At 44.9% G+C, this 26,967-nt stretch overlaps 1 protein-coding gene across 3 annotated transcripts in view; it reads left to right on the top strand.

Annotated features, from left to right (window-relative positions):
• LOC121523386 (tenascin) overlaps positions 1-26,967 on the top strand; it is a 120,340-nt gene that overhangs the window by 90,723 nt on the left and 2,650 nt on the right. For 2 of the 3 annotated variants that reach the window (XM_041808255.1, XM_041808253.1), the window contains exons 9-19: positions 1,567-5,325; positions 12,164-12,286; positions 16,669-16,812; positions 20,116-20,235; positions 20,309-20,461; positions 20,992-21,134; positions 23,761-23,893; positions 24,964-25,115; positions 25,202-25,298; positions 26,221-26,376; positions 26,763-26,926. In XM_041808255.1, coding sequence (XP_041664189.1) covers positions 1,567-5,325; positions 12,164-12,286; positions 16,669-16,812; positions 20,116-20,235; positions 20,309-20,461; positions 20,992-21,134; positions 23,761-23,893; positions 24,964-25,115; positions 25,202-25,298; positions 26,221-26,376; positions 26,763-26,926 — 5,144 coding nt within the window. The remainder of the gene's footprint in view (positions 1-1,566; positions 5,326-12,163; positions 12,287-16,668; positions 16,813-20,115; positions 20,236-20,308; positions 20,462-20,991; positions 21,135-23,760; positions 23,894-24,963; positions 25,116-25,201; positions 25,299-26,220; positions 26,377-26,762; positions 26,927-26,967) is intronic. The other variant, XM_041808256.1, reaches the window with a different exon arrangement.

Here is a 26,967-nt window from a genome sequence, read left to right as displayed (position 1 = left end):
TGGACCAAAGCTCATTTAACATGGACTGAGGAAACATGGAAAACTGTTCTGTGGTCAGAGGAAACCTTGGACACCGTGTCCTGTGGACTAAAGAGGATCTGGAGCATCCAGCTGGTTCTCCTGGCTCAGGTCTAAAGCCTGCATCTCTGATGGTATGGGGTTGCATTAGTGCCTATGGCGTGGGCAGCTCTAACATCTGGAGAGGAACTATCAATGCTGAAAAGCAGAGAGAGCTTTTAGAGACACACATGCTCCCATCCAGACAACGTCTCTGTCAGCAAGACCATGCTAGACCACAGACCACATCCATCACAACAGCATGGCTTCACAGGAAAAGAGTCCAGGTCCTGAACTGGTCTAGTCCAGACCTTTCACAAATAGAAAACATCTGGAGTAAAGAAGACCCAGCTAGAATCCTACACCAGACAAGAATGGGACAACATTCCTCTCCTATCAGCTTCCCAGACATTTAGGCCTTAACACTCAATTCTGATCTTTTCTCAGATCTGATTTCTTTGTTTGCCTGTTCACACTGCAGTCAACTAAAAGATCAGACTTGTATCTGATTCAGAACCACGTATGAAAGTGGTCAGATTCAATGTGCCTTGCGCTGTTCACAGTGTCGGAAAAAAATCAGATTCAGGTCACTTTCACCTGCAGTGTGAACGCAGCCTTACAGACTGTTGTTAAAGAGGAGGGGATGCTGTAAACATGGACCTGTCCCTACTTTTCTGAGATGTCATCAAGCTCAGAATGAGCTCATATTTTCATGAATGGTAAAATATCTCAGTTAACTCTGATCTGTTTCTGCTCTATTGTAAATGAGATGTAACAATCATTGACTTCTTTTTTACGTTGGGGTTTGAAGGTTTTTTATATCTGGCAGAAAACAGCGGAGCAAAAATGTGATTTTCCAGCTGACAGGTTTTGAATCGCACACGTATGAAGCGTGTCCCAGTAGAACTGTAAACCCCCATTGTTCTCCTATATTAATGTAAACACACACTCTCTATCTGGACTCACACACAAACAACCCCGTGCTGCATTAATACTCAGTAGAGAAACTAATTTGGGTTATGTGTGTGTGTTTTTGTGCAGAGAGGTGAGAACAGAGCTGCTCCATCCAAGTGAAAGAGAAGGGAACGTTTATGTGTTCTAACACCTCATCATTCAGGGGAACGCTGCGTATAAAACAGAACAATGTGGAGGAAGGTTACTGTGAAAGTTAATGAAGCAAACCCAGCCTCAGCCTGGAGGAGCAAAAATAATGACCAGGAAAATCGTCCTGGAGCGACCGTTTCCTCCTCCACAGTGACCCAGAAGGCCCAGTCCTGCTGCCTGAGCTGGTTCTTAACTATGGTTCTGTTTCTGCCTGCAGGTCCAGCATGGAGGCCGGGGTCCTCGGTTGATTCTTTGCATTTGCAGAATGACTGACGGTCTGCTGCAGAGTGTTTCTGTAACTAATAAATGACTTCTTTCTCCCACTTCTCCTCTAGACACGGCGTCTGCTGGATTATTTAACCCTTTAATAATGAATCCAAATGCTCACTTCTTTCGTATCTTTAGGGCAGACATTCCCAAGGGAAACAACAGCCACTTTAACCTCGCAGGTCAGAAAAGCGCCAAAACAAGACGTTGGCGGCAGAGATCGACAGTTTAACCAACCGAAGGAGAAGGGTTCTGTAAAAGTCGGTGGTATCGCTGGATCTCACAGAGACTCTGTGATTGCTCGGACAAAACCTCCACCTGGCAGAAAGATGCCAGTAAACAGCACCCGCTCCAAACTCTCTGAAAGGCCCACATTGTCCAAGAAGCCAAAAGTGGCCGGGCCGCTCCGTTTCAACACCACCAGAGCTGTGCCCGGAGGAAGAAAGGCTGGCCCAGGACCTCTGAAAAAGGCCCCACCAACCACTGCCAAGAGTACTAAAGCAGCCAAGCCTGGTATCGGGGACAGGGACTCAGCTTTGAATGGGACAGACCCGAGAGCAGAGGCATCAAACACTGACAAGGCAGATCCCAGAGACCCAGCTCTGATATCTGGGACTGATCCAGACACAGAGACACAAAGTGGCTCACAGGAACCGGCTCTTACTGCTGGCCACGGTGAGAAACCAGATGTTGGCAGAGAAGACAGAGGAAACGAGACTGCCTCAGTGTCTTCAGAGCCAACCGGGACCGGTCAAAGCCAAGAGAAGAAATGTATGAACAAAATTAAAGTGACGCACATCAGATTCCCCATTAAGGACCGAGGGAGCGGGTGTAAAGGGGGCGGGCAGACGCCAGGCTTCTCTGAAGTAGATGCTACTCCTGACCTGGATTATTCACCAGATCCTTTACACAAGCTCCTGACGGACACTCTTGACGGTCTGAACATCACCACCTTTTCTGTCCACCTCTCCAAAGCCTCAGACCTCTCTGTGGATGCAGAAGCAGTGAGAGAGAGGATCATAGGTGGACTTCAGCCCCTGTCAGCATTCAGGTCCTCTTCATCGCCACATTCATCCTCTCCATCCCCTCCTTTAGCATCCTCAGCAGAGCCTTCATCACTGATGGATCTAAATCCACGACCCTCACCATCATCACCCACACCATCACCTTCATCATCATCTTCCAGTTCAGAGAAATCTGAATCCTCTGAGAGCAATGAGCCTGACTTTGACAACAGCAAACGTCCAATCAGTGCCGCATCATCTGAAGACAGAAGACAGCCAACCACGGGAAACGCCGGCTTACCTTTCTACCGTCGAACGCCAACCAAACCTGGATATGGGCATCGCCAGTTTCAGAACAACACCCGTCTAAATGTTAGAGTTCCCCCACTTCCTCCTCAACGTTTGAATCCAGTCCCCAGAGGAGATTCAGAGACCCCGGATAGTGCACCCTCAGGTGGATTACTGTCGACGCCAGCTCCGCCTGCCTCAGTGGAGCGAGATGCACCAACAGATGGAGACAGAGACGCGCTGACCACCCAGCTACCCTCTGGAGCCGGACAGGACGAGAGAAGGAGAATCCCCCTTCGCCGTGTTCCTCCGAAAAGAGGATACCCACATCACTCTTTTGCACCCCCCTACAACAGAACCCGTCCAAATACGAGGCTGCTTCCTCCCCGGGTTCCACCTGTAGATCCTGCACCAGACAGACGGCAGGGGCCGCCATCTTCCGCTGAAACTCCCGCCACTTCATCTCCTGTCTCCAAAGACTCCCATCCAGCTGAAGGGACAGAGCCAAGGGAGGACAACAGAGACAGGGCAAAAATGCTCACAGTGAAGTTCAATCAGACCCACAGAGGAAGAGGAAGGGATGGCTGGTCTTCCCATCGGCCGGTGAAAGTGGGCCAACGCCTGACGTATGGTGGATATTTCCAAAATAAAACCCAACAAAGTCGACAGCCTCACTATCCTTACAGAGGTCCATGGCGAAAGCCCATACCAATAAGAGAGCAAGATAGGAGCAGCGACGTCCCAGCTGAAAGCCACACCAACCTTTTAGAAGAGGACAGCACCCATAAAACCTCAGAGAAGCAACTGGAAGGACAGGATAGCCAAACACCTGTCCAAGAAGTCCAAACAGCAGAGCAGCAGACAGCAGGAGAGGTTCCAAACACCAACACGAATGAGCCTGACACCACTGAAAGACCAGAAACTGACCAATCAGAAGCCGATGATCCAATCCAAGCTGCCAAACCAAGCGAAGAAGAGCCAATACAAGGGGAAGACAGCGACAGAGCTGGGACCAAAATGTTCACAACCAATGAGTTCAATCAGACCCACAGAGGAAGAGGAAGGGCTGGGTTTTCTTCCCAGCGCCCGATGAAAGTTGGCCAGCTCCATCGCCCCATGTATCGTGGATTTCCTGGAAACGTATCCCAAACTCACCCGAGACAGCCTCACTATCCTTACAGAGGTCCGTGGCGAAAGCCTGTACCACCAAGAGAGCTAGATAGTTCTCATGAAATCTCAGACCACCAACCAGATGGACAGGAGAACCCCGTTCCTACCCAAGCTACAGGAGAACCACACACAACAGCAGTGATTCCTAGTGCCGATACGAATGAGCATGACACCACTGACGGTCCCGAAACCGACAAATCAGAAGGCAGAGCCAGTGATCCAATCCAAACCGCCAAAACAAGGGAAGAAGAGCCAATAGGAGAGGAGAGTAAAGACAGAACTGGGACAGAAGTATCCACAACAAGCACAACCAACAAGCCCTTTTCCCGTCGTCCAACAAAGGCTGGCCACTTCCGTCGCCCGATGTTTGGTGGCCGTTTCCCAAACAAAACCCAAACATCTCTGAGACCATCTCTGAGACCATCTCTGCACCCTTATAGAGGTCCCTTACCGAGGCCTGTCCCAGATGGTGGCAGCAGCATCAGATCAGGGGTCCAAACCAACCTTTTAGACGAGGAAAGCAGCCATGAAATCCCTGATAACCTACCGGCGGGGTGGGCTGTCACCAGCTCTCCCCAAGGAGTCCAAAATACACTAACAGGAGGAGAAGACACCACCGAGGTAAATCCAAGGACCCATTCACAGGAGCCTGGCACTCCTGACAAACCAGAACCTCACAAATTAGAAGAAGGACCCACCACTTCAGTCCAGACCGCTAAACCTGGGGGAGGAGAAGCTAGCCTCCAAGACTTGAACCCCAGCACACATAAAGAGAGGGTAGATCCTGGCAGACCCAGTCAAGGTAGACCAACAGTCAAAAGACCGGGTTCAACAGATTTGGGACATAGGGGACAAAGACCAGTTCCAAAGAGACCACCAGCAAGACATCCAACACAAAACCAAGGCCTGAAGCATCACCTCAGTCAGGGGGAACGAAGAGAGAATATGAAAACAAATCACACAACCAGAAGAGGACTGGCCAGTAAACCTGAACAGACAGGAAGTAAAACTCCAGCAGGGTCAAATGTCCCTCCTACCGGGGTCACAAGGGAACCGCTGGACCATGTGGGAGTCACAAACCGGACATCAGATGGATTCCAGCTGGTGTGGGACTCACCTGAAGGAAAGTACAGAAACTTTGTTCTAACCAGAAACAGAGTTAAAGATGCACGAGCAAAGAAAGACCAGGAAGAAGACCAGACCAAAGCAGGGTCCAAAAGTGGACCGCGGGAAGATGAAAACAAAGTACCTGAGAGCGTCGGGACCACAACCAAACCCTCCACAGGAAGTGAGCAAACCTTCAAACAAGTCCTTCCTGGCTCGGCTCGCTCCTTCCAGTTTGAGAACCTGCCCCCTCAGACCGAGTACACCGTGACGTTGCTTGGGAAGGGTCCTGGCATCCTGTCCAGACTGCACAAGCTCGTCATCAGTACAGGTACAAGCAACTGTGACAGCGTGGCGTCAGTTACTGCTGCACATTGCTCCAACATGTCTGTCAATGTTGTCGAGTTCTCTCCAGAACATTCTGTTGTTTATGTCACCTTTAAGTCCACACCTGTGCTGCACCTGTGTCTCACACCAGTTCATCTGTGGACTAATGTCACAAACTAAATCATGTCTCCATGTTTGTTCCAAGAGCTCCAGCTCTGTGGGCTCTCTGACCTGTAAGCTGGCGTTTACAGTCTAACTCCATATTTGTGTCATTGATTGGAGGTTCAGCTGCTGCATCACGTGTTCTAATGTTCTCTCATCCTGGATCTGTATGTTCCTGTCAGCTGCTGTCCGTTTACCACCCGTATCTGTAACATACATGTTAACACTGTTACGCCGCCAGGCTCTTTTCTGTCTTCATTAGAAAAATCATTCTGCAGAAAACAGGAAACTTTGACCTCAGAAGTCGATCAGATCAATCAGTTTGATTCCCAGACTTCTACAGAAGCTTTCGCTGTCAGACTTAACTGTCCCGTCTATCATGTTTTTGGCCTTTTTCACCATTTTTCACCACTTTTCATCCATTTAAGCCACCTTTGCCATTAAATACCACTTTTTCCTTCTTTTTTGCCCATTTTTGCCACTTTTCTTTCTTTTTTTTTGCCCATTTTTGCCACTTTTCTTTCTTTTTTGTTGCCAACTTTTTGCCACTTCTGGACTATTTTTGCTACTTTTTTGAATTTTTTCACCACTTTTTATCCATTTAAGCCACCTTTGCCATTAAATTCCACTTTTTCCTTCTTTTTTGCCCATTTTTGCCACTTTTCACCTTTTTTTTTGTTACTGTCACCCATTTAAGCTGCTGTTTGCCATTAACTATCCCTTTTTACATTTTTTCCCCATTTTTTTGCCACGTTTTTGACCCTTTTCACCACTTTTCACCCATTTTAGCTACCTTTTGCCATTAAATACCACTTGTTTCTACCTTTTTGCCCATTTAAGTCACTTTCCTCTCATTTTTTTGCCAACTTTTTGCCACTTTTGGACCATTTTTGCTACTTTTTTCCCTTTTATCACCTCTTTTCATCCAATTAAGTTATGTTTCCCATTAAATACCAATTGTTTCCTCTTTTTTTGGCCATTTTTGCCACTTCTGTTTGCCACCTTTTACCATTTTTTGCTACTTTTCACCCATTCAAGCTGCCTTTTGCCATTAAGTACCCCTTTTTTCATTTTTTCCCCATTGTTGCCAATTTATTAACATTTTTTTTTCCAATTTTTGTCACTTTTATGCCATTTTTTCCAAGTTGATCATCACTTTTCACCCATGTAAGCTACCTTTTGCCTTTAAATAACACTTTTTTTCCTCTTTTTTTGCCATTTTTTGCAACTTCTTTTAGCCACTTTTGTCCTAATTTTGCCCTTTTTCACAAATTTTTGCCCGTTTAAGCTCCCTTTTGCCATTAAATACCACTTGTTTCCTGTGGTTTTGCCCATTTTTGTCACTCTTCACTGCTTTCAGGCTGTTTTATACGGTGGCTGAGAGGTCTCACACAAATGCAAATTCAAAACACTTTGCAAAAAGAAAAAACACAGCGACATTTGAGAAAAACACAAAAACAAAAGTTCACAACACAAAAAACAAAAGCTTGCTGCAGCGCATGAATACAAACACTCAGCGCCGTGCATGGATACATAAACTCGGCACAGCGCCGAGGCAAACAGATTCCTCAACAGCACAAACACAACAACTTGGTGCAGCAGATGCAAATAAAAAGTCACAACAGAAGTGGGGCCGTTATTAGGGACGGACCGATTCCATCAAAGCGGGAACCTCTGAAGGCTCTGGATACAACGGCCATGACACCGACACTCACAACCACAACGCAACTACCTGAAGACACGCTTGGATCCAGTAGTTAAAGTAAGTCAACAATTACTTCTTAAACATATCGATTAGAAAATAAAATGTGCCAGAAGTGGAGCTGAGGAATGAACAGTGTTGACTTACTTTAACTACTGGATCCAAGCGTGTCTTCAGGTAGTTGCGTTGTGGTTGTGAGTGTCGGTGTCATGGCCGTTGTATCCAGAGCCTTCAGAGGTTCCCGCTTTGATGGAATCGGTCCGTCCCTAATAACGGCCCCACTTCTGTTGTGACTTTTTATTTGCATCTGCTGCACCAAGTTGTTGTGTTTGTGCTGTTGAGGAATCTGTTTGCCTCGGCGCTGTGCCGAGTTCATGTATCCATGCACGGCGCTGAGTGTTTGTATTCATGCGCTGCAGCAAGCTTTTGTTTTTTGTGTTGTGAACTTTTGTTTGTGTGTTTTTCTCAAATGTCGCTGTGTTTTTTCTTTTGCAAAGCGTTTTGAATTTGCATTCGTGTGAGACCTCTCAGCCACCGTAGTAAAGCACTGAAAAAAACTTTAAACTTTTTTCACCCAAAGCACACCTCAGGTTAACCAAAAACCACATTTAAACCAATACAAAAGAGATTTTTTAAATAATGATACAGTCAAGGAGGCCTATAAGGGGGGTAAAGGGGAGAGCTTTCTGGGGCCAAGCCAACTCAGGGATCATGGAGATGACAAAAGTGGGCAAAAGGTGGCAAAACAAAGTCAGAAATTGGCAAAAATTGGTAAAGAGTGTCCAAATAATGATTGAAATTGGCAAAAACTTGTTGAAAGTGGCCTAAAAAGGTGGTAAAAATGGGTTACAATGGCCTAAAAGCGTTAAATGTTGTAAAAAGGTGGCGTAAATGGGTTGAAGTGGCCTAAAAGGGTTAAATGTTGTAAAAAGGTGGCATAAATGGGTTATAAGTGGCCTAAAAGGGTTAAATGTTGCTAAAAGGTGGCGTAAATGGGTTATAAGTGGCCTAAAAGGGTTAAATGTTGCTAAAAGGTGGCGTAAATGGGTTATAAGTGGCCTAAAAGGGTTAAATGTTGCTAAAAGGTGGCGTAAATGGGTTATAAGTGGCCTAAAAGGGTTAAATGTTGCTAAAAGGTGGCGTAAATGGGTTATAAGTGGCCTAAAAGGGTTAAATGTTGCTAAAAGGTGGCTTAAATGGGTTGAAGTGGCCTTAAAAGGGTTAAATGTTGCAAAAAGGTGGCATAAATGGGTTACAAGTGGCTTAAAAGGGTTAAATGTTGTAAAAAGGTGGCATACATGGGTTATAAGTGGCCTAAAAGGGTTAAATGTTGCTAAAAGGTGGCATACATGGGTTATAAGTGGCCTAAAAGGGTTAAATGTTGCTAAAAGGTGGCATACATGGGTTATAAGTGGCCTAAAAGGGTTAAATGTTGTAAAAAGGTGGCATACATGGGTTATAAGTGGCCTAAAAGGGTTAAATGTTGCTAAAAGGTGGCATACATGGGTTATAAGTGGTCTAAAAGGGTTAAATGTTGTAAAAAGGTGGCATAAATGGGTTATAAGTGGCCTAAAAGGGTTAAATGTTGCTAAAAGGTGGCATACATGGGTTACAAGTGGCCTAAAAGGGTTAAATGTTGCTAAAAGGTGGCATACATGGGTTATAAGTGGCCTAAAAGGGTTAAATGTTGTAAAAAGGTGGCATACATGGGTTATAAGTGGCCTAAAAGGGTTAAATGTTGCTAAAAGGTGGCATACATGGGTTATAAGTGGCCTAAAAGGGTTAAATGTTGTAAAAAGGTGGCATACATGGGTTATAAGTGGCCTAAAAGGGTTAAATGTTGCTAAAAGGTGGCATACATGGGTTATAAGTGGCCTAAAAGGGTTAAATGTTGCTAAAAGGTGGCATAAATGGGTTACAAGTGGCCTAAAAGGGTTAAATGTTGCTAAAAGGTGGCATACATGGGTTACAAGTGGCCTAAAAGGGTTAAATGTTGCTAAAAGGTGGCATACATGGGTTATAAGTGGCCTAAAAGGGTTAAATGTTGCTAAAAGGTGGCATACATGGGTTATAAGTGGCCTAAAAGGGTTAAATGTTGCTAAAAGGTGGCATACATGGGTTACAAGTGGCCTAAAAGGGTTAAATGTTGCTAAAAGGTGGCATACATGGGTTACAAGTGGCCTAAAAGGGTTAAATGTTGCTAAAAGGTGGCATACATGGGTTATAAGTGGCCTAAAAGGGTTAAATGTTGTAAAAAGGTGGCATACATGGGTTATAAGTGGCCTAAAAGGGTTAAATGTTGCTAAAAGGTGGCATAAATGGGTTATAAGTTGCCTAAAAGGGTTAAATGTTGTAAAAAGGTGGCATACATGGGTTATAAGTGGCCTAAAAGGGTTAAATGTTGCTAAAAGGTGGCATACATGGGTTATAAGTGGCCTAAAAGGGTTAAATGTTGTAAAAAGGTGGCATACATGGGTTATAAGTGGCCTAAAAGGGTTAAATGTTGTAAAAAGGTGGCATACATGGGTTATAAGTGGCCTAAAAGGGTTAAATGTTGCTAAAAGGTGGCATACATGGGTTATAAGTGGCCTAAAAGGGTTAAATGTTGCTAAAAGGTGGCATAAATGGGTTATAAGTGGCCTAAAAGGGTTAAATGTTGTAAAAAGGTGGCATACATGGGTTATAAGTGGCCTAAAAGGGTTAAATGTTGTAAAAAGGTGGCGTAAATGGGTTATAAGTGGCCTAAAAGGGTTAAATGTTGCTAAAAGGTGGCATACATGGGTTATAAGTGGCCTAAAAGGGTTAAATGTTGCTAAAAGGTGGCATACATGGGTTACAAGTGGCCTAAAAGGGTTAAATGTTGCTAAAAGGTGGCATACATGGGTTACAAGTGGCCTAAAAGGGTTAAATGTTGCTAAAAGGTGGCATACATGGGTTATAAGTGGCCTAAAAGGGTTAAATGTTGCTAAAAGGTGGCATACATGGGTTATAAGTGGCCTAAAAGGGTTAAATGTTGCTAAAAGGTGGCATAAATGGGTTACAAGTGGCCTAAAAGGGTTAAATGTTGCTAAAAGGTGGCATACATGGGTTACAAGTGGCCTAAAAGGGTTAAATGTTGCTAAAAGGTGGCATACATGGGTTACAAGTGGCCTAAAAGGGTTAAATGTTGTAAAAAGGTGGCATACATGGGTTATAAGTGGCCTAAAAGGGTTAAATGTTGCTAAAAGGTGGCATAAATGGGTTATAAGTGGCCTAAAAGGGTTAAATGTTGTAAAAAGGTGGCATACATGGGTTATAAGTGGCCTAAAAGGGTTAAATGTTGCTAAAAGGTGGCATACATGGGTTATAAGTGGCCTAAAAGGGTTAAATGTTGTAAAAAGGTGGCATACATGGGTTATAAGTGGCCTAAAAGGGTTAAATGTTGCTAAAAGGTGGCATACATGGGTTATAAGTGGCCTAAAAGGGTTAAATGTTGTAAAAAGGTGGCATACATGGGTTATAAGTGGCCTAAAAGGGTTAAATGTTGTAAAAAGGTGGCATAAATGGGTTATAAGTGGCCTAAAAGGGTTAAATGTTGTAAAAAGGTGGCATACATGGGTTATAAGTGGCCTAAAAGGGTTAAATGTTGTAAAAAGGTGGCATAAATGGGTTGAAGTTGCTAAAAGGCGGCAAAAAGAGGTCAGAGAAGACAAACCTGGACATTTGTAGTGTTAACAGCAGTAGAGGATCAGCGTAGCAAACACAGAATAAGAACACTCATGCACACAGTGCACAGATAAATATACAAGAAAAAGAGAGGAAAAAATGTAAGCAATCAACAACACACACACACACACAAAAAAGGTGAAAAGTGATGGAAAAATGGCCAAACAATAGCAAAGTTGACTGAAAAGTGGCAGAAAGGTAGCAAAAATGGGTTAAATGTGGCAAAAAGTTAAAAAAGTGGTAAAAATGGGTCAAAAGTAGCAGTAAGAAGTGGCAAAAATGGGTGGTAAGAATAGCTTTCCATGCTTTTCAGCTCTTAATGAGGTAACTGTTAGCCAGGATGCTAGCACCAATGCTACTGATATCATTAATGAATCCCAGTCTCTGGGTTTTCAGGGGTCCAGGTCTGTGTCAGACCTGGTTACAGTACTTGTTAGAAAGGCACAGTAATGGTACAGAGTCCCCTTGGCACACCTAGACCTGCCTTAAGGCTCACTACTGATCCTCGCCACGCCGTTTTAGAACCTGTGATCTAAAATGACTGAACAGTAGCAACCTTGACGTCAGATGAGAGTTTAGAAACAGCACGTCTGTCATCACAGCCAAACTCACTCACTGCTGCTCTGGTCTTCTCTCATTCAGGGTAAGCTAACAGCCAGCTTCACTGACCCCCATCACCTCTCAGCCACAGCAGGGTAAGACCACGGCGGGTCCCCGTGTCGGTCTGTCTTCAGCTTTTACTGCTCCGAGAGCCAATCAGAGAACACGTCAGACACGTGTTTATACATTTACAGTATTACAAAGAAGAGCCTGCTTTGTAATACGAGTGTGTAAATACACGGAGGCATTAACTGGAAGGACATGTGCACTTGAGGAAGCATGCAGAGTTTGTTGTTGACCCCTCAGTGATTCCCAGGCCTCTGTTTGGAGTTCATGCTGACAGTCGTCCACCTTTCTTCTCAGTCTTGGCACTCTTTCTGTTTTCAGGTTGAACGGATGGGCTAACTTCTTTCCTCCTCTGCTGCTGTCCAGGACCATCCCTGTGTTTCACTGTTAGAATTCATCACTAAATGTCTGTATATGATCGGTATACTGTATATATGTTTGCACTCTACATATATACACAAACTCATCCAAGCACTAATGGATCAATTTAACGTGCACACTTCTCACTCTTTCAGCGTCTTTCTCGTGTCTTTTACCCACTCTACATAGAGTTTGGCTTTTATTCTTCCTGACTAGCTGTGATTAATCTGCTCCACTGTGTTTTTAGGCCCGGAGCCTCCCACTGACATAGTGTTCAGTGAGTTGACCGATAACTCTCTGACTGTGTCGTGGACCAAACCAAAGACTGCTGTCAGTGGCTTCAAGGTCACCTACACTCACACGGAGGAAGGTGAGAACATTTATGTCATTCAATACCACAAACAACCGCTCTGGGTTTATTATTTTAAATGTCTGAAATCAGCCGTGTCACATGACAGTAAGGCCATGAGGGCAAACAGAGCTGCAGCGACCACTGACCACTGGGTGGAGCTGCAGCACCTGGCATGTTAATGCCCTGTCTCTTTAGAATTTCATGTTTGAATCACCATAAAACATAAAAAAACATTCCTGATAAATATTTCCTACTTCCTGCAGACCTGTCATTGGCTAGTTCAGCAGCTTCTTTCCTACTTCCTGTAGACCTGTCATTGGCTAGTTCAGCAGCTTCTTTCCTACTTCCTGTAGACCTGTCATTGGCTAGTTCAGCAGCTTCTTTCCTACTTCCTGCAGACCTGTCATTGGCTAGTTCAGCAGCTTCTTTCCTACTTCCTGCAGACCTGTCATTGGCTAGTTCAGCAGCTACTTACCGACTTCCTGCAGACCAGTCATTGCCTAGTTCAGCAGCTTCTTTCCTACTTCCTGCAGACCTGTCATTGGCTAGTTCAGCAGCTTCTTTCCGACTTCCTGCAGACCTGTCATTGGCTAGTTCAGCAGCTTCTTTCCTACTTCCTGTAGACCTGTTATTGGCTAGTTCGGCAGCTTCTTTCCTACTTCCTGCAGACCAGTCATTGGCTAGTTCAGCAGCTTCTTTCCGACTTCCTGCAGACCTGTCATTGGCTAGTTCAGCAGCTTCTTTCCTACTTCCTGCAGACCTGTCATTGGCTAGTTCAGCAGCTTCTTTCCTACTTCCTGCAGACCTGTCATTGGCTAGTTCAGCAGCTACTTACCGACTTCCTGCAGACCAGTCATTGCCTAGTTCAGCAGCTTCTTTCCTACTTCCTGCAGACCTGTCATTGGCTAGTTCAGCAGCTTCTTTCCGACTTCCTGTAGACCTGTTATTGGCTAGTTCGGCAGCTTCTTTCCTACTTCCTGCAGACCAGTCATTGGCTAGTTCAGCAGTTTCTTTCCGACTTCCTGCAGACCTGTCATTGGCTAGTTCAGCAGCTTCTTTCCTACTTCCTGCAGACCTGTCATTGGCTAGTTCAGCAGCTTATTTTCTTTCTCCCTGCAGACCTGTCATTGGCTAGTTCAGCAGCTTCTTTCCTACTTCCTGCAGACCTGTCATTGGCTAGTTCAGCAGCTTCTTTCCTACTTCCTGCAGACCTGTCATTGGCTAGTTCAGCAGCTTCTTTCCTACTTTCTGCAGACCTGTCATTGGCTAGTTCAGCAGCTTCTTTCCGACTTCCTGCAGACCTGTTATTGGCTAGTTCAGCAGCTTCTTTCCTACTTCCTGCAGACCAGTCATTGGCTAGTTCAGCAGCTTCTTTCCTTCTTCCTGCAGACCTGTCATTGGCTAGTTCAGCAGCTTCTTTTCTTTCTCCCTGCAGACCTGTCATTGGCTAGTTCAGCAGCTTCTTTCCTACTTCCTGCTGACCTGTTATTGGCTAGTTCAGCAGCTTCTTTCCTAATTCCTGTAGACCTGTCATTGGCTAGTTCAGCAGCTTCTTTCCTTCTTCCTGCAGACCTGTCATTGGCTAGTTCAGCAGCTTATTTTCTTTCTCCCTGCAGACCTGTCATTGGCTAGTTCAGCAGCTTCTTGCCTACTTCCTGCAGACCTGTCATTGGCTAGTTCAGCAGCTTCTTTCCTACTTCCTGTAGACCTGTCATTGGCTAGTTCAGCAGCTTCTTTCCTACTTCCTGTAGACCTGTCATTGGCTAGTTCAGCAGCTTCTTTCCGACTTCCTGCAGACCTGTCATTGGCTAGTTCAGCAGCTTCTTTTCTACTTCCTGCAGACCTGTCATTGGCTAGTTCAGCAGCTTATTTTCTTTCTCCCTGCAGACCTGTCATTGGCTAGTTCAGCAGCTTCTTTCCTACTTCCTGCAGACCTGTCATTGGCTAGTTAAGCAGCTTCTTTCCAACTTCCTGCAGACCTGTCATTGGCTAGTTCAGCAGCTTCTTTCCTTCTTCCTGCACACCTGTCATTGGCTAGTTAAGCAGCTTCTTTCCAACTTCCTGCAGACCTGTCATTGGCTAGTTCAGCAGCTTCTTTCCTACTTCCTGCAGACCTGTCATTGGCTAGTTCAGCAGCTTCTTTCCTTCTTCCTGCAGACCTGTCATTGGCTAGTTCAGCAGCTTCTTTCCTTCTTCCTGCAGACCTGTCATTGGCTAGTTCAGCAGCTTCTTTCCTTCTTCCTGCAGACCTGTCATTGGCTAGTGAGGCAGCTTCTTTCCTACTTCCTGCAGACCTGTCATTGGCTAGTTCAGCAGCTTCTTTCCTTCTTCCTGCAGACCTGTCATTGGCTAGTGAGGCAGCTTCTTTCCTACTTCCTGCAGACCTGTCATTGGCTAGTTCAGCAGCTTCTTTCCAACTTCCTGCAGACCTGTCATTGGCTATTTAGCTTCTCCTCATCAGCCTGACATCCATGCTTCGCATCATTAAACTTAGCTGGTGGGAAGAAAGACAGCAAAGCTTAATACAGCACACCATGTTGGCAGAACATGCCAGGGCTAAACCTGGCCCAGATTGGACTGTGTTCTGTTAATTGGACACCAGAACAGAACTGAGTATGGGGACATTTAGCCACAATGGTCTGCGATTGATCAAGTACCTCTTGGCAGTTATTTACAGTCATGGACGAAAGTATTGGCACCCCTGACATTTTTCCAGAAAATACACTGTCTCTCCCAGAAATTGTTGAAATTACAAATATTTTTGGTATACGTGTCTGGTATAAACACGTTTATTTCCTTCATGTTCATTGGAACAACACAAAAAATCTAAAGAAAAAAGACAACATTGACATAATTTTACGCAAAACTCAAAAAATGGGCCAGACAAAATTATTGGCACGATCAACTTAACATTTGGTTGCACACCCTTGGAAAAAAAACCCTGAGTAGTAGTAAAGTCTTCCTATAACCACCAACAAGCTTCTTACTCCTCTCAGCTGGGATTTTGGACCACTTTTCTTCTCCAAACTGCTCCAGGTCTCTCAGATTTGAAGGGTGCTTCTTCAACAGCAGTTCTGAGATCTCCTCATACGTGTTCAATGGGATTTAGATCTGGACTCATTGCTGGCCACTTCAGAACTCTCCAGCTTTGTCTCCAACCATTTCTTGGTGCTTTCTGAGGTATGTTTGGGGTCATTGTCCTGCTGGAACACCCATGACCTCTGACCCAGACCCAGCTTTCTGACACTAGGCCCTACATTGCGACCCAAAATCTTTTGATAGTCTCCAGATTTCATGATTCCTTGCAGACAGTCAAGGCACCCAGTGCCAGAGGCAGCAAAACAACCCCAAAACATCCTTGAAGCTCCACCATGTTTGACTGTAGGTACTTTGTTCTTTTCTTTGTAGGCCTCATTCTGTTTTCTGTAAACAGTAGAATGGCGTGCTTTTCCAAAAAGCTCTACCTTAGTCTCATCTGTCCACTAAATGTTCTCCCAGAAGGATTGAGGCTTACTCAGGTACAGTTTTGCAAACTCCAGTCTGGCTTTTTTATGTCTCTTTGTCAGCAGTGGGGTTCTCCTGGGTCTCCTGCCATAGCGCTTCATCTCATTCAGATGACCACGTATGGTCCCAGCTGACACTTTTGCACCCTGAGTCTGCAGGACAGCCTGAATCTGTGTGGAAGTTGACTGAGGATGTTTATCCACCATTCCAACTATCCTGCGTTGCATTCTTTTGTCAGTTTTTCTCTTCCGTCCACGTCCAGGGAGATTAGCCACAGCTCCATGGTTATAAACTTCTTGATTATATTACACACAGTGGACAAAGGAATCTCAGCATCTCTGGAGATGGTCTTTAACCTTGAGATTGTTCATATTTTTACTCTATTTTGCTTCTTAAGTCCTCAGACAGTTCTGGGCTCTTCTTTCTCTCCTCCATGCTTGGTGTGACACACACAGACACACAACACAAAGGTTGAGTCAACTTTTAGACATTCTAACTGGCTTCAGGTGTGATTTCTAGATTGCAGCACCTGTTACTGCCACAGGTGAGTTTAAATGAGCATCACATGCTGGAAATAAAATGATTTACCCACAGTTTTAAAAGGGGACAATCATTTTGTTCTGCCCTTTTTTTGAGTTTTGTGTAAAATTATGTTAATTTTGTCTTTTTTCTTTGGATTTCTTGTGTTGTTCCAATGCACATGAAGGAAATAAACGTGTTTATACCAGAAACATTTGTAACTGCAACAATTTCTGGGAGAAATGGTGTATTTTCTGGAAAAATTCCAGGGGTGCCAATACTTTTGTCCATGACTGTATGTTAGTTTGCTATAAATCCATCCGACATGTTTGCTTGTAAAGTTAAATATATAAAAGTGTGGGTCTGTCTCTTTGTAGGAGAGCCGGTGTCGGTGTCTGTGGACTCAAATGATTCTTCTTTAGGCCTTTCGAAACTCTCGCCTGGTTCTACCTACGAGGTCAGCATCATCTCTGTGCTTGGACTGGACGAGAGCGATCCACTACAGGACTCTGTCATGACTCGTAAGTCCTCAAGGTTTCTCTTTTTACCCACCTATTTCATCTGAGCTGAACTGAACTTGGAAATAAACACAATAACAAACAACGAGAATGTACGATATGGACAAAACTATCTGTCCACACCTGTTAGCTATTGAATTCAGGTGTTTCAGTCAGACCCACAGGTGTTTGAAATCCTCACTTTTCCATGCAGTCTCAGACATCTGTGATCTAAATGAGTCGATCTGAAGAGATCCGGGACTTCAAGTGTGCTCCTGGATATGACACAGTCAGCTGTCAGTGATATTATTAGAAAGTGGAAGAGTTTAGGAACAACAGCAGCTCAGCTATGAAGCAGAAGACCAGGAAGAATCACAGAGCAGGGTTAATGACTGCAAAGGATCATGGGTAAAAGTCTTCATGTCTCTGCTGATTCCATATCTGAAGAGTTCTGAACTTCCTCTGGCATTAATGTAAACACTGAAACTGCAGCAGGAGCCTCATGAATGGGTTTCCATGGTAACAGCTGCATGCAAGCCTCTCATCAGCAGGATGTAGAGATGTAAAGCACACGACACATAAAGACATGGTTAAATGAGTTTAGAGGAAGAACTTGAACCCTGACCTCAGCCCCATCCAGCACCTTTAGGATGAACTGGAACAGAGATTGTGGTCCAGGCCTCTGGTCCAACATCAGAGCCTGACCTCATCAGTGCTCTACAGGATGAATGGACACACATTCCCACAGAAAACTCCAGAATGTTGAGGAAAGCCTTCAGAGAAGAGTGGAGGCTGTTAGAGCTGCAGAAGAGGAAAACGCCATACTACAGTACATGGACAGTACATTACAGTCCCTGTGGGTTTAGTGGGCAGGCGTCTGAATACTTCTGTCCATGTGGAGTGTCTACTTCTGATATGTCTAGTTCTTGTAGTCATAGTTTATGGGTCTCATAGTTATACAGGAGAGACAGCTGTTAAAATATATTTTATTTTAGAGCTTGTTGTTGGAACTTTTCTCATCGTTAAGCAGACTTTTATAAATATTAATGTGTTGATATTTTGTTTAGGAATATTTGAGGAATTCTCTGGTTTTATTCTTTAGGACAGTGTTACTCAACCCTGATCAACCAAAGAGCCAAGATTCTGAAAAATACCTTGAAAAGAGTAACAATGTAAGTGGGGAAAGGTGGCAAAGACTGGGTAAAAGTGACAAAAAAACTAGTAAAAGGTGGTAAAAATGGGTAAAAGTGACAATAAAACTAGTTAAAGGTGGTAAAAATGGGTAAAAGTGACAATAAAACTAGTTAAAGGTGGTAAAAATGGGTAAAAGTGACAATAAAACTAGTAAAATGTGGTAAAAATGGTCAAAAAGCTACAAAAAGTGGCAAAAAAATTGAAATGAAAGGGGCAAAATTTTCAAATAAGTTGATGTAAATATACTGACAAAAATCCCTGGCTGACAGTTAAAGCCAGCTGTTGAACCAGGGGAAACAAACTGATTAATGTGACTTGTGACTGATCATTCCTGGGGTCAGGAGAGCCAGGATGTCACTGAAGGATCCTAGAACAGTCTTTTAGCGTGCACATTCATGGATGGTTTTATGTGTACAGAAGGAGAGCCAGGACGTCGCTGAAGGATCCTAGAACCAACCATGAGCTCCATGAACCTCTTCAATCAGGATTTCGCACTCACCACAGCACTGAGACCGCCCTTATCAAAATAACCAACGACCTCCTCACAGCTGCAGATTCTGGACACATCAGCCTCCTCATTCTCCTTGACCTAACCGCTGCCTTCAACACAATATCCCACACCGTCCTCCTTGACCGCCTGTCTCACCATCTTGGCATCACTGGTACAGCTCTCTCCTGGTTTCACTCATATCTCTCACAAAGAAAACAGTTTGTTACCATCGGAACCTCTCACTCATCCCCCGCCCCAGTTAACCAGGGCGTGCCTCAAGGCTCTGTTCTTGGACCTCTCCTCTCAGCTTCCACTCTTATGCAGATGACACCCAACTCTATCTCAGCACCAAACCATCCACCCAGCTCCCTCCCCACTCCCTGGTAAACTGCCTCCACGACATCAAAGCCTGGATGACCTCTAACCAACTCAAACTCAACAGCAATAAAACAGAGCTCATGGTGGTGGCCCCCAAAGCGCTGCTGCAGAAGGTTGGAGATCTCATGCTCCATGTGGACGGGACCTCCATCTGTCCATCCTCCGAGGTCCAAAACCTGGGCGTCATCCTGGACTCCACCCTCTCCTTCCAGTCCCACATAAAGTCTGTCACCAAATCTGCCTTCTATCATCTCAAGAACATCTCCAGACTCCGACCATCACTCCCTGATTCTGTGGCTGAAACACTCATTCATGCTTTCATAACCTCCCGCCTGGACTACTGTAATGGAGTCCTGTCTGGAGTTCCCAGCAAAACCCTGGACAGGCTTCAGTACGTCCAAAACTCTGCAGCTAGAGTTCTCACCCGCACTAGACCCTGGCAACACATCACTCAGACCCTCATCCACCTCCACTGGCTCCCTATCAAGTCCCGTATCAACTACAAAGTCCTCCTCCTCACATACAAATCTCTCCATGCTCTGGCTCCCCAGTACCTTTCTGATCTCCTCCATCCATACACACCATCCCGCAACCTTCCATCTTCAGACACCGGCCTACTTTCCATGCCCAAAACCAAACTCCAAACGTATGGAGACAGAGCCTTCAGTGCTGCAGCCCCCACCCTCTGGAACACTCTTCCTGCAGACATCCGTAGCGCTCCATCTCTGGACATTTTCAAAAAACGTCTGAAGCACCACCTGTTCACCACAGCCTACAGTCTTCACTAAACCACCCCTCACACTCATCCTACCCTCACATAGTTTGTCCATGTCTGTGTTCCTGTAAAGAGTCCTTGGGTTTCTTGAAAGGCACTATATAAATTCAAGATATTATTATTATTATTATTATTATTAGAGCAGTCTTTTAGCGTGCACATTAACTATCTATGATGGCGCTGGTTTGAGTTTAGTTTTCGTCCGCTGATGAGAGGAAATGTTGCATAATTGCATGTTTTCTTTGGTTTATTCTGGGTTGATGATGTCTGCAGCAGGTGTCTGATGTGGAAACAGTCTTTAGTCAGAGGAGACCGGTCTTGGATCGGTTCGGTGCTCTGTGTTCTTTCACAACAGTTTTCTTTAGTCGGTTAATTCCCACAGCTGATGGAGTCACTGACAACCCAACAGTCTCTCTCTGTTTTTCCTCTGTTTTCACTCTTCATTCTGGAGAAAGAAAATAAATAGTGACTCTGTTTATCTCCCGCTCAGTCCCTGACCCCCCTACAGACCTCCGAGCTGTAAACATCACAGACACCAACGCCCTGTTACTATGGCGACCTGCACTGGCTGCTGTTGATACATACGCCATCGTCTACGGCTCTGGGACAGGTACGTGTGACAGAGCTGAAACAGAAGAAGATTCCCTTTACTGAGATTTAATTTCACTGTTTTTATTCCTCAGACTCAGAGGTGAGGATCTCGGTGTCTGGGAATGCAGCAGAGCAGCAGCTGAGCGGTCTAGAAGCATCCACCACCTACACCGTCACCATAACCAGCCAGCTAGGCAGCAAGGAGAGCGCCCCGGCAACCACCACCTTCACCACCACCGCCAGGGGTCAGTATACAACCAGGGAGATACTACTGACAGAGGACCCTCCCTAAACTGACCATCATTTAGAGTACACACAGGGACTACTGACAGAGGACCCTCCCTAAACTGACCATCATTTAGAGTACACACAGAGACTACTGACAGAGGACCCTCCCTAAACTGACCATCATTTAGAGTACACACAGGGACTACTGACAGAGGACCCTCCCTGACCTGACCATCATTTAGAGTACACACAGGGACTACTGACAGAGGACCCTCCCTAAACTGACCATCATTTAGAGTACACACAGATACTACTGACAGAGGACCCTCCCTAAACTGACCATCATTTAGAGAACACACACAGATACTACTGACAGAGGACCCTCCCTAAACTGACCATCATTTAGAGAAGTGATTCATAAACTTTCAGGAGAATCTCATCTTCATGGGACTGAGGCTCATTTTAGCCGTAGAGGAATGGAGAAAGAATATTTGACCCCAAATGCTGAATCCTTCCCAGTCTGAACCCTTGGATGTGAACTCTGCAGGTTCTGGTGGAGATGGAGACGGACCACGAGACCTCCAGGCCAGCAACGTGACCCCTCGCACAGCTCTGTTGTCATGGAAACCACCCTCCAATCCTGTTGGCAGTTACCGACTCACCTATCAGAACGAAGACCAGGAAATGAAGGTGAGGCCTTCCCAACATTCTTTTACACTGATGAAACAAGGGTGTGTTTATCTATGCTAATGTTTCAGCAAAGCTAAGCTAATGTTTCAGCAAAGCTAAGCTAATGTTTCAGCAAAGCTAAGCTAATGTTTCAGCAAAGCTAAGCTAATGTTTCAGCAAAGCTAAGCTAATGTTTCAGCAAAGCTAAGCTAATGTTTCAGCAAAGCTATGCTAATGTTTCAGCAAAGCTAAGCTAATGTTTCAGCAAAGCTATGCTAATGTTTCAGCAAAGCTAAGCTAATGTTTCAGCAAAGCTATGCTAATGTTTCAGCAAAGCTAAGCTAATGTTTCAGCAAAGCTATGCTAATGTTTCAGCAAAGCTAAGCTAATGTTTCAGCAAAGCTATGCTAATGTTTCAGCAAAGCTATGCTAATGTTTCAGCAAAGCTATGCTAATGTTTCAGCAAAGCTAAGCTAATGTTTCAGCAAAGCTATGCTAATGTTTCAGCAAAGCTAAGCTAAGGTTTCAGCAAAGCTATGCTAATGTTTCAGCAAAGCTAAGCTAAGGTTTCAGCAAAGCTATGCTAATGTTTCAGCAAAGCTATGCTAATGTTTCAGCAAAGCTAAGCTAATGTTTCAGCAAAGCTATGCTAATGTTTCAGCAAAGCTATGCTAATGTTTCAGCAAAGCTATGCTAAGGTTTCAGCAAAGCTATGCTAATGTTTCAGCAAAGCTATGCTAAGGTTTCAGCAAAGCTATGCTAATGTTTCAGCAAAGCTATGCTAAGGTTTCAGCAAAGCTATGCTAATGTTTCAGCAAAGCTATGCTAATGTTTCAGCAAAGCTATGCTAATGTTTCAGCAAAGCTATGCTAATGTTTCAGCAAAGCTAAGCTAATGTTTCAGCAAAGCTATGCTAATGTTTCAGCAAAGCTATGCTAAGGTTTCAGCAAAGCTATGCTAATGTAAAGCCATGCTAATGTTTCCAGCAAAGCTTGGTGGTTTCAGCAAAGCCATGCTAATGTTTCAGCAAAAGCCATGTTTACCTTCAGCAAAGCTATGCTAATGTTTCAGCAAAGCTAAGCTAATGTTTCAGCAAAGCTATGCTAATGTTTCAGCAAAGCTATGCTAATGTTTCAGCAAAGCTATGCTAATGTTTCAGCAAAGCTAAGCTAATGTTTCAGCAAAGCTATGCTAATGTTTCAGCAAAGCTATGCTAATGTTTCAGCAAAGCTAATGTTTCAGCAAAGCCATGCTAATGTTTCAGCAAAGCCATGCTAATGTTTCAGCAAAGCCATGCTAAGGTTTCAGCAAAGCTATGCTAATGTTTCAGCAAAGCCATGCTAATGGTTTCAGCAAAGCCATGCTAATGCTCTGCAGTGCAAAGCTAAGGTTTCAGCAAAGCCATGCTAATGTTTCAGCAAAGCCATGCCAATGTTTCAGCAAAGCTATGCTAATGTTTCAGCAAAGCCTATGCTAATGTTTCCAGCAAAGCTATGCTAAGCCATGCATGCTAAAGCATGCTTGTTTCAGCAAAGCTATGCTAATGTTTCAGCAAAGCTAAGCTAATGTTTCAGCAAAGCTATGCTAATGTTTCAGCAAAGCTATGCTAATGTTTCAGCAAAGCTATGCTAATGTTTCAGCAAAGCTATGCTAATGTTTCAGCAAAGTTAAGCTAATGTTTCAGCAAAGCTATGCTAATGTTTCAGCAAAGCTATGCTAATGTTTCAGCAAAGCTAAGCTAATGTTGACCTCGTGTTTACATGGCAACAGTTACATTCCTCACAGCTGAGTCAGCACATTTAGATAATCCGGTTGGAGGTTGATGAACTCTTGCATGCGTACGCCAAATTCAGAAACTAGATGAGACCTTCTGAGCATGCTCCATAACCTCAGTGCCAGGCTTCGAGCTGACAGTTGAGCAGCTACGTGATTTATAGAGCTACAGTAGACAATGTAGCTCTGAGCAGCTACGTTATTTATAAAGAGCTACAGTAGTCAGTGTAGCTCTGAGCAGCTATGTTATTTATAAAGAGCTACAGTAGTCAGTGTAGCTCTGAGCAGCTACGTTATTTATAAAGAGCTACAGTAGTCAGTGTAGCTCTGAGCAGCTACGTTATTTATAAAGAGCTACAGTAGTCAGTGTAGCTCTGAGCAGAGACGTGATTTATAAAGAGCTACAGGAGGCAGTGTAGCTCTGAGCAGCTAATGCTATTTATAAAGAGCTACAGTAGTCAGTGTAGCTCTGAGCAGCTACGTTATTTATAAAGAGCTACAGTAGTCAGTGTAGCTCTGAGCAGCTACGTTATTTATAAAGAGCTACAGTAGTCAGTGTAGCTCTGAGCAGCTACGTTATTTATAAAGAGCTACAGTAGTCAGTGTAGCTCTGCTGACCAGCCAGGCTGGAGCTGTGATGAAGGGATGGATGCAGAGGTAATGGGCTCATGAGTCCACTCTCCCCTGGTGGGTGAACAGTCCAGTCTAACATCCTTTAACCAGAGGTCTGTGCATGTAAACGTACTCAGACTGTTCTCTGCAAGGGTCTGAAGTAAACATTCTTTAATTTTAGATCTCTGATATATTTTCAAAGATAATGGACTTGTTTGTTAAAATCCTCCACCCTGCATGCATCCCTGCCTTTCCCCCTCAGGAGCTGATTGTGGATGGATCAGTCAGTCAGTACGACCTGAGCAGACTTCACCCTGGGTCCAAGTACACGGTGCAGCTGCAGGCCGAGCAGGGAGGACGCTACTCTACAACCATCTCCACCGAGTTCACTACAGGTAGACACAGATCCTGCTGAGCACAGGAGTGTTTACATGAACATGACTGTCCCGGGTTAGTCCTGGCTGAGCACAGGAGTGTTTACATGAACATGACTGTCCCGGGTTAGTCCTGGCTGAGCACAGGAGTGTTTACATGAACATGACTGTCCCGGGTTAGTCCTGGCTGAGCACAGGAGAGTTTACATGAAATTTAATGATCTTCTGGGGGCCAGATAGGAAGCTTTGGGGGGCCTGATATGGCCCCCGGGCCACCAGTTGATGATAAGTGGTTTACATGAACAGGAGTGTCCCGGTTTAGTCCTGGCTGTCATCCTACGCAGAGAAACCTGCCCTCTCATTAGGGCAGTATTCATTTAAGATATTTATTTAAGCTGCACGTGCAGTCACAGTGAGCGGAGCGCCCTCTACTGGCTCTTCCTTCATACCTTTAACCACATGCTGAGACTAAGAAACCCGACGTTTATGAGAGGACAAGCAGGGTGGAAATGATTTAAAGCTGAAGCTTTGTTTACATTTAATAAGAAAAGCTATCTTTCTTTTTCCTCCATACAGGCGCTCTGTTCTCTCAGAGGTCACATGAGGCAGAATGACCTTCTATTATCATTTAGGACGTGTATTACTGCTGATGAAGCCTCCCATCATGGTCTGCTCTCAATGTTGCTCTGTCAGATGTCAGCATGGCGTCGTAGATTTGGCTGATTAGGGAATCTGACCGCGGCTGTTACAGACATGACCTGTGATGTTTGTGTAAAAACTACAATTTAACGTTGATGGACTACAGAGTTCACATCCACCACTCGGTGCGTTCTCCATGTTTAGTGCAGCAAATGAAATGTAAAACCTTGAGGTGATAAATCTGAGCTCATCCTAATGTATCTTCAGGATGAGGAAGTGTGACTGTGAGCCTGTGGAGCAGCAGAAAGGTTTCTCTAAATCTGAACTTTCTGATTAGTCACTACAACTAGATGAGTGATATTTGAGACCTTTTATTTAAGGATATGAACTCGTTTGGTTTGACTCCCCCTCTAAATGAATGACTAAATGAACTTCCTGTCTTCCTCTGGCAGGAACCCTGCGGTTCCCATTCCCTACTGACTGCACTCAGGAGCTGCTGAACGGCATCACAACATCAGGAGAGGTGGAGATCTTCCCCACGGGGAAACTGGGACCATCACTGATGGTCTACTGTGACATGGAGACAGACGGAGGAGGCTGGATGGTACCCTAAAACACTCCTCAGCCTTTAGTCTTAGATTACATGAAGTCTTTAAATCTAGACCCTGATCTGTGTGGTCCGGTCTGCAGGTGTTCCAGAGGAGGAAGGACGGATCGGTGGACTTCTTCAGAGGCTGGAAGGATTACGCCAAAGGCTTCGGAGATCTGAGCGGAGAGTTTTGGCTGGGTGAGAGACAGGAGAAGAGCCTTTTATTCCTCTTAAAGCTTCTTTAAACTCAGAACCTCTGACTCAAAGCAGCATGAAGAACACTTCACATGGTTTAGAGGATCAGTGCAAGCTTTCTGATGCAAAAGCTTCAATCAGAATACAACCAATAAAGATGTGAAAGGCCAGCAGGACCGCCCATCTCCTCCTGAAACCACCAACAACCTCCTCATGAAAATTAAAGGTCACATATTTGACCCTTAAAGACAAGTTTATATTGTTCTCAGAGGTCCTCAAACCATGCCTGTGAAGTTTGTTTCTGTAAAAACACTCCAGCATTGACATGTCTAAAACCCAGCTGTTTCTGTGTCTGTGGCTTTAAATGTTACTGAGCTGTCTGACTCCGCCCCTGACCACGCCTCTCTCAGGAAATGGCTGTGGCTCTCCTGATCCTCCTCAGCTGCCAGCTGAGAGGAGAATCAGGAAAGGAGGGTGGGACTTTCTTCCAAGCAGGGAGGGCCAACCAAACCTGGGGGCGGGGCTAACTCCCCACATTACATCATGAGGGTAAAATCTGAGAACGTCTTGTTTCAGGACACATTTTCTGAAAGGTGGGTGGGGGGGGTTCTGATTCTGTGGGGGGATTGTGGACAGGCACACGTTTTTGTTAGAAAAGCATAAAAATGTATTTTTGAACGTGACCTTTAAAGACAGACATTAAAAACGAGTGGCCAAACCTCAGACACAAAACTCAGCAGTAGTGTTTGTATAAAACCTAAAAAAGGAAAGAAACAAGAGGAGAGAAGAGACACACCTCCTCTAAATACCCCTCCTCCACTGAAGCAGAGGGGAGGAGGGAGACCAGAGACCACGATGAACCAATACCAGCTAGAGACAGCAGACATAATCCACTTTAAATGGAGCTCATGTGGTCCTCCTCCAGGTCTGGAGAACCTCCACAACCTGACCACCATGACCAAGATGATCCTCCGGGTCGACCTGCGGGACCAGGGCGAGTCGGTGTTCGCTAAATACACCACCTTCGAAGTGGCGAAGAGGAACTTTAAGCTGTCTGTGGGCGGGTACAGCGGCACTGCAGGTGAGAGGAAGTGACCTTTGCCACCTTTGTTTACGTGCTCCTGTTCTTACTCATCTTTAGGTCCACATGATAAAAAGCATGGATATTCTGGGATCGTTCTGGAAGCTCTGCAGCATTTAAAGGGAGATAACGGCTGAAAAAGAGGAAAGTCGTTTGTTCAGATCATGATGGAGAGGATGGAACAGAGATGAAGCTTTAAATGACAAATCTACATTTCTCTTTATAAAACAGACGTCTGTCGGTTCATTTCTGAACCGTTTGTTCTGTTTGTTCTGACGATTACGTTGACGGTGAGGTCAGCCCGGCTGAACGCTGACATCATCGGTCAAACTCATGTTAATCGCTTTCTCTCTCTGAGTTTGATCCTCTCCTCCGTCCACTTCCAGGCGACTCTCTGTCCTATCACAACAACCGGCTGTTCTCCACCAAAGATCGTGACCCCATGCCGTTCATCACCCGCTGCGCCATGTCGTACCGAGGAGGATGGTGGTACAAGAACTGCCACGAGGCCAACCTCAACGGCCTCTACGGCATCGACGTCAAACACCAGGTGACCTCAACGCACGCAGTCGACCACCTAGCCCCGGTCCA

This window comes from Cheilinus undulatus, linkage group 16 (assembly GCF_018320785.1).
Source record: "Cheilinus undulatus linkage group 16, ASM1832078v1, whole genome shotgun sequence".
In the NCBI taxonomy this organism is placed as follows: domain Eukaryota; kingdom Metazoa; phylum Chordata; class Actinopteri; order Labriformes; family Labridae; genus Cheilinus; species Cheilinus undulatus.
This window is presented reverse-complemented; position numbering and strand designations above follow the sequence as displayed.